Below are 7,849 nucleotides of genomic sequence, written 5' to 3'. Positions count from 1 at the left end.
TTCAATTCTAAATGATAGCTTTGCTGGGTAGAGTATTCTTGGTTGTAGGTTCTTGCTATTCATCACTTTGAATATTTCTTGCTACTCTTTTCTGGTCTGCAAAGTTTCTGTTGAGAAATAAGCTGACAGTTGTATGGGTATTCCCATGTAGGTAAGTAACTGTTTTTGTCTTGCTGCTTTTAAGATTCTCTTTGTCTTTTGTCCTTGGCATTTTAATTATGATGTGTCTTGGTGTGGTCCTCTTTGGATTCCTCTTGTATGGGGTTCTCTGTGCTTCCTGTCACATGAGAGTAGGCAAGACATAGAGGAAGACAGTCTAGTAAGGAAGTCGGTGGTTAAGAAGCAAGAAGACATTGGGGATCAAGGATCCACAAAGATTGATAAGTAAAAGGACAAGTAAGCCATGTCAAGACTGACATCACTAATTAGAATGTCAGTTGGTTAGAGCTCAGCCTTTACTTCCTGCCATTCTCTACAAGTTTAGGAATTATAGGGGATGGGTGCTAATAAAACTCAGTGTTCACTTAGCACTGTACTCTCCCCCAGCTTGGGCAGGATTCAAGATGGCAGACAGCCTTCATTGGGAAAGGGGACTTGGGTGGCTTTATTCCTCCTCTTCTTGCTCACTTCTGTGTTTGCTGTCTCTTCTATTCTCTTCGATATTGCTGTGGGAAAGGGGGAACGAGGGAAGAGAATAGGCTCATTTTGACCTAAGCTGGATGGTTTCATGCCCTTTATCTGGCAGCCTATGAAAAGGTAGACCTGGAAGATGATTTCATTGGTGACTTCTGTGGGCTCCTGGAGAGTTCTGTTCTTCTGATGACCCAACAAGATAGATATTCTAAGTCAGGGGTCCTGAAACTTTTTAAACAGGGGGCCAGTTCACTGTCCCTCAGACCGTTGGAGGGCCGGACTATAGTTTAAAAAAAAACTATGAACAAATTCCTGTGCACACTGCACATATCTTATTTTGAAGTAAAAAAACAAAACGGGAACAAATACAATATTTGTATTTGCATGTGGCCCGCGGGCCATAGTTTGAGGACCCCTGCTTTATTTCATTCAGTGTATGCTTAATTTCTGATTGGTCCTTTACCATTTTTTTTTGGCATTCTCACTAAGATCCTTGAAGGTCTCACTAAGTTCCTCAGAGGTTTCTAGAAGATTCTTGAGTAATCTTATAACTGTGGTTTTGAACTCTATATCCAGTAGTTTGCTTTCTTCCATTTCTTTCATTTGTGACATGTTTCTTTCTCTCTAAATTTTGGCTGCTTCCCTGTGTTTGTTTCTATGTACTGGGTAGCTGCTAAGTCTCCTTCAGTTGATAGAGTTGCCTTGTGTAGTAGGTGTCCTATAGGGCCCAGTGGCTCAGCCTCCCCAATCACCTGAGGTGGACACTCTTGGTGCACCCTTTTGTGGGCTGTGTGCACAGTCTTGTTGTAGTTGAGACTTGATTGTTGTTGGTGTCAGTGGGAGGAATTGACCTCCAGGCCAATTGGCTGTGGGGACCAGCTGCAACTACAGTGGGAGAGATGCTGTGCAGGAGACAGCTTTATGGAGCAAGACTTGCTTCAGTGGGGCTTTGGTGCTCACTGATTCTGCCCTTTGAGTGAGTCGCTTATGGATGTGAAGAGTTGTAATCTGGATGGTCTCACACTGACCACTGGGTACATTGGCTCTTGGGTCTCCAGGGATGCGCAAAGTCAGCATTGCCTGGGGCCACCCAGCAGGAGCTACAGAGAGATCTGCAGATTTCTCCTCTTTGTATCGGGTTTGGAAGAGCCCAGATGAGGCCCAGCTGTGAAGCAGGGCAGGCTGGTGCTGGTGCTGGTCTTGGGCCTTTTATTGATAGCTTTGGGACTCCCTGACCCAGCTGCAGCTTGACAGATTTTAGGCTGAGAAAGGAAAGGCCATTCATATGCAAAAGCCGCTCCGCACAGCTTGGGTGGGGTTGTAAATTAGGTGGGGCGGGGTTTCAGTGAATCTCCAGGGTGGAGCAAACAGAAATGTCTGCCAGTCAGCCCTGCACAGGGGAAGTCCCGGCATAGGAACAATGATTGCTGCAAGCACCTCCGTCTGGAAGAAAGCCACCCCCATGTTCCTGCCCTGATGCTAGACAGTCCAGTTTCTCCCTGTATCTGTCTGGGTCCCCCAGAGCCTCACCTGGCACTGGAGCTCAGAGCAAGCGGGAGCTTGTAAATTCAGTTCATGGTGCCAGCCTTTTAAGAGGAGCAGCTGGGTCTCTAGCAGCCTGTGTGTCACTCAGACCCAATCCACACTGGTTTTTACAGTCTGTAGTTCTTACTGCCTGTAGGGACTTCTTTTCCCAGCTCTGGAACCCTGGGCTGGGGGTCTGGGACTCCTTACTCCTCCAGGCAGCCTCCGCAGAGGCGATCTCCCTCCCAATTAAAAAAGTGGCACACCTGGGAGCTGGACCAGCCCGTTCCGTGCCTCCACACCTACCAGTCTCAATGTGCTTTCTTCTTTACCTCTCTAGTTGTAGTACTTCCACTCAGCCAGCTTTCCCATGGTTCTGGATGATAGTTGTTATGTATTTTAGTTGTAATTTTGATATGGTTGTGGGAGGCAGCAAGTACAGGCATTACTATGCCGCCAGCTTGGTTCCTCCTTTAATTTTTTAAAAATATTTTTATTGACTTCAGAGAGGGAGAGGGAGATAGAAACACTGATGATGAGAGAGAATCATTGATTGGCTGCCTTCTGCACACCCCCTACTGGGAATTGAGCCTGAAACCCAGGCATGTGCCCTGACCTGGAATCAAACTGTAACCTTCTGGTTCATAAGTTGAAGCTCAACCACTGAGCCACACTGGCTGGGCAGCATTGTTTTATTTTAAGCCATGGATTACACGTTTTAGCTCTCTTCCACTACTGTGCCAAATCTATCTTTTTGTATCATCTCTAAGTTGTACAGTTTCATGGTCTTCAGGATCTCTTTCTATACCAGCATCATGATATGTTTCAACTCTAAAATACTTTAATCTGTGAAAACATTTTCACATTAACTCACCTGTATACATCTGTATTCATTCTGTTAAAATAATATAAATTTAAATTTATATAAAACTGGAAAGACATAACACTACAAAAATATCACGATAAATATGAAAGTGTTGAAATCCTTAATAGTGTTTACAAATTGATACACCTCAACCCAAATTTAAAAAAGGGACAAATGTCAAATAATTCATAGATATCGCCCACCAGCATGCATTAACGTGTATGTCAATTGGTATAATCGTACTGGAAGACAATTGGCAATATGTATTAAGCACTTAAATTTCTAAAATGTCACCCAATATAATGAGAAAATTGAAATAGACAACATATAGTATTGTTCTATTATCTGTAAAACTGAGAAGTTAGAAATAACCGAAATGTATAATGACAAAGTATATAGCCATTAAATTGGCATTTTTGAATAACAAAAACTTATTTGTGTGTGTGTGTGTGTGTGTGTGTGTGTGTGTGTGTGTCTGTGTTAGAGGCCCGGTGCATGAAATCGTGCACAGGTGGGGTCCCTCGGCCTGGCAGGCAATTGAAGCCTATTGGGGGCTGGCTGGCTGCGGGGAGGGACCCCGGGGGGTTGGCCGAACTGCTGGGGGGAGGGGCTGCCGGAGTGCAATGACCACCAGGGGGCAGCTCCTGCATTGAGTGTCTGCCCCCTGGTGGTCAGTACACATCATAGCAACTGGTCAACTGGTCATTCAATTGTAACAGTCGCTTAGGCTTTTATATATATAGGTATGTATGTGTGCAATCATGTATATACAGTGATCCAAGGTGCTTTTAAGCCTGTATACAACTATACAATCTTATATTTGTTAGATCTCTTAAATACTCTCAACACTACTTAGTACACAGCCCTTGCCATAAACCCCAAAGTGTCCTTCTTGCCCAGTCCAACAACTAAGAGTCTAATACAACTGGAGAACTTTAGGGCACTACTCTTACACTACAATTACTACTGTCTGTTCTCACTGGTGCCTACAAAATGTTGCTTTTTAAACATGTTCAATATCCACCCCTTTGAGTTTGGTGGATATTTATATAAATGAATAAGGAAAGAATTACTCTTTCTTCTTTAGTATAAGATGTATTTCCCCCCCCCCCCTTTCTGCATGTCTGATAATTTTTTATTGGATTGCCATACATCCTGAACTTGACCTTATTAAATTCTGTATATTTTTGGACTTCTAAAAATATTCTTGAGCTTTGTTCTGGCATGTGGTTAAGGGACTTGTAAAGTTTGCACTTTTTGTATATTGCTTTTTATCTTTGTAATTTTCCCCACCGAGATAAGGCCCTCAGTATTCTTACAGTAAAACAACCTGTAAATTATGGTGTTCCACTCTGCCTGTTGGGAATAGGCACTGTTTCCTTTCACTGTTTAGAGTGATTCTTTCCCAGGCCTCAGGGGACGCACTGCATCACAAGTAAGCACTGGTCAGTATGCTGAATACTCAGGGGGCTCCGCGTAGCTGTTGGGAGCAGCAACTCCGTACTGCTTTCTCCTCTGGGAACTCCAGCCACCTTGGTTTCCTCAAATTCCCAGGTATATTTCCTCAAGTCAGGGGTGCTGATGGGCTCTATCTTGGTGTCCCCTTTTGCCTGAAAAGCAGTAAGCTAGGGCAATCTTAGGGCTGTTTCACCTTTCTCAGGTGTCACTGTCCTTCATTGCCTGATGTCCAGTCTCTTATATTTTGTGTTGCTTTCAGTTGTTTCAGATGAGAGTTTCAATGTAGCCCATTACTTCCTTTACTGGAAATAGAAATCTTTCAAATTTTTTGTGAACTTAATAATTTGTATCTTTTATGTACCTACCAAATGATGCTTGATTTTTGGTTGGGCCACTAGTGTAAGAGTTTTTGAATTATTGTTCACTTCAATTTTATTTGTTTCTTTTTTCTCTAATCTTCACTGGAAAGTGAAAGTAGCAATGAAAGAAGGTAGAAAAGTATAGGGAAAATCCATTTATATAAGCTCTACCAATCAGTCTGATAAAAAATGATAGCAGTAAATGTTCAAGAATTAATAGCACAGCCTTTCCTTATGGCCTATACAAACCATGGGGCACATTTCTAGAAAGCTGAGAACATTCAATACAGGGATAGTTCTCTTTGGCACTTGTTTTAAACCGTGAAGGAGATGGAACGCCTGGTTTTATAGACTGAAGATGGGAAAGCTAAGCACGTCCTTAGACCATGTGATAAGTTTAAGTGACAGTGAGTCCCAGGCCTACCTCTACCCAATTTAACTCTCACCAGAGCAGTCTTATAGGAAACCCGCACTTCTGACCCCAGGGTCATCATTCTTACCAGAGTCTAGGTGAATTGTTCTAGATCTCTTCAGTTGTCCAAGTGGTTTGTACTTTGGCTCAGTGTTTTGGGAAGATCGGCATAAAGGCTTTAAGCTGAAATGAATATGAATAATTTATTTTTCCTGCTGGGAAAGCTGCTGGAATGCAAGCATCATTTATAGAGATTATAAAAATGTGACCATGGGGTAAATAACTACTTTTAAAAATTGAAAAGCAGCCCTGGCCAATGAGGCTCACTTGGTGAGAGTGTCATCCTATACACCTAAAGGTTATGGGATCAATTCCTGGTCAGGACACATACCCACATTGCAGGTTCGAGCCCTAGGCGGGGTGTCTACGGGAGGCAACCAATCAATGTTTCTCTCCCTCTCCTGTCTCTAACATCAGTAAAAACAAAACAAACCCCGAAAATATCCAATAATTAAAAATCATTTCAATATAATAAAGTGCTAATACAATCTGGTGAGTATCTAATTGTAGGGTTGAGGGAAAGCAAAACTCATCTTCTTGCACTGCAGAAAAGCAGGTCCCTATTCTAAAAAACTTAATACAGTGACACCTTCTGGCTTTCAGTGCAATATAGCTAGCTGTTTTCCCTTCCCTGCCTACTTATCTCTTGCGAGAATCTCACACATTTAATCACTTCCTTCTAGAGCAGTGGTTCTCAACCTTCTGGCCCTTTAAACAGTTCCTCATGTTGTGACCCAACCATAAAATTATTTTTGTTGCTACTCCATAACTGTAATGTTGCTACTGTTATGAATTGTAATGTAAATATCTGATATGCAGGGTGGTCTTAGGCAACCCCTGTGAAAGGGTCGTTCGACCGCCAAAGGGGTAGTGACCCACAGGTTGAGAACCACTGTTCTAGAGGCTGAAAGCTAATACTCAGTGAAGATGAAATATAAAAGGGCACAGAAATAAGATTTGAGGGTGTCCTGCCCTTTTTTGAGGCCTTACACTGTCTGCTTCTATATGCCAATTCCCAGAAACCTTTAAGGTGATATATAACATACCTACTTAAAGTCATTATGCTCCCACCCAGACACTCATTCACAGCCACAATCACTTTAAGTCCTGCCCCTGTTCTCATGATAGAAACTATTCTCTGGACCCATCCCATTCAATAACATAAGTTTCATAAATAGCAACAACTTACATTTCTATAACCTTATCCATAGTTGTGCCCACTGGAATTACATTTGGATATGCATTCACAGGGCAGATATAGCTCAAGAAATCTTTAATCTAGAAGAAGGAAAATAAAATGGATCAATTATCTCAACAGTGAAAAATCTGGGTGTGAGAGGCAAATAAATGGAGGCCAGGGGAAAGAAGCAGAAAAATCATGGCTGTGGTTCTCAATGCTTGCAGCATATGGAGCTCACCTGGGGATCTCTTGGGAAAAAGAAATTCCCAATCCTTAGGCCTCAGCCCAAAGATCCTTTTAACACTAAGTGTCAGTGGGGCCTGGGATTCTGTATTCTTCAGGTGGGTCTGTTCCACAGTAAGAACTAACAATCACTGATTAATGGGATTCAAAGATTCTGTATTGCTCTGGCTGCTTGGCACACCAAAGGGTCACGGGTTTGATTTTCCTTCAAGGGGCACATGCGGGAAGCAACCAATCAATGTGTCTCTCTCACATTGATGTTTCTTTCTCTTCCTCCCTCCCTTCCACTATGTCTAAAAATCGATGGAAAAAATATATTTGGGTGAGGATTAACAAAACAAAAAAATGATTCTGTATTTTTCATGACCTTGGTATCCTCATCTAAGGTCAGGCACTCATTAACACATCCCCTTCAAGTTAGATTAGCTGAGTACCTAATATACGTAAGACACCATGTCTCAGAATTATACTTCTTGAGTAACATCAGAGGAATGGCAGCGAGAGAGATCCCCTTGAAATTTCAACAATTTAAACAGCTATAACTCAACAAAGGATTCCCTACTGAACATACAGGCACACATGATAGACCTGCACCTAAAGGTGGGCAAGTGGGAACAAATGGGGAAGGGGAAATGAAAAGGGCTCAGACTAGCCATGGGCTCAGCCCTGCAGCTGGGAGCTCACAACAGGACTCAGCCTGGAGAGGGGAAGAATCCTGTTTTGGCTGGCACTTCCTTCAGCCAGGAGGACCAGAAATTCAGTGGGCATTCCCACAGAAGTGAGCAGAGACTTGGGCAAGGATACAGCACTAGGGTACTGCTGTGTTTATTGGATGGTTGGCAATTCAGACAGAGAAAAAAAGCCACGGAGCCCTGCCACTCTGTAACCTCCCAGAACTCACCTCCCTTGGTGTTGGGTTGTAGAACACGTTATCTGCAAACACAAAAACTGGTACTATATCAAGCATGTCAAACTCGCGGCCCATGCATGCGACCCACAACGAATATTTTTGCAGCCCAGCCAATATAACGGAATGTAATAAACATTTTACTAAAAATTTTGTAGCTTAATTTTTACAATATCCTGTTGTACATAATCTATATATATATATAAAA

The 7,849-nt window shown here is 42.6% G+C and overlaps 1 protein-coding gene across 2 annotated transcripts in view; it reads right to left on the bottom strand.

The window, feature by feature from the left end:
* The window catches only part of DCLRE1C (DNA cross-link repair 1C), a 48,474-nt gene that overhangs the window by 5,723 nt on the left and 34,902 nt on the right, over positions 1–7,849 (bottom strand). For both annotated transcript variants that reach the window (XM_014549945.1, XM_005878880.2), the window contains 2 exons: positions 6,501–6,589; positions 5,340–5,434 (listed from right to left, as the gene is read on the bottom strand). In XM_014549945.1, coding sequence (XP_014405431.1) covers positions 5,340–5,434; positions 6,501–6,589 — 184 coding nt within the window. The remainder of the gene's footprint in view (positions 1–5,339; positions 5,435–6,500; positions 6,590–7,849) is intronic.

Source organism: Myotis brandtii, unplaced genomic scaffold (genome assembly GCF_000412655.1).
Source record: "Myotis brandtii unplaced genomic scaffold, ASM41265v1 scaffold576, whole genome shotgun sequence".
Lineage (NCBI taxonomy): Eukaryota > Metazoa > Chordata > Mammalia > Chiroptera > Vespertilionidae > Myotis > Myotis brandtii.
The sequence above is the reverse complement of the archived record's forward strand: the minus strand, read 5'-3'. Positions and strand labels throughout refer to the sequence as shown.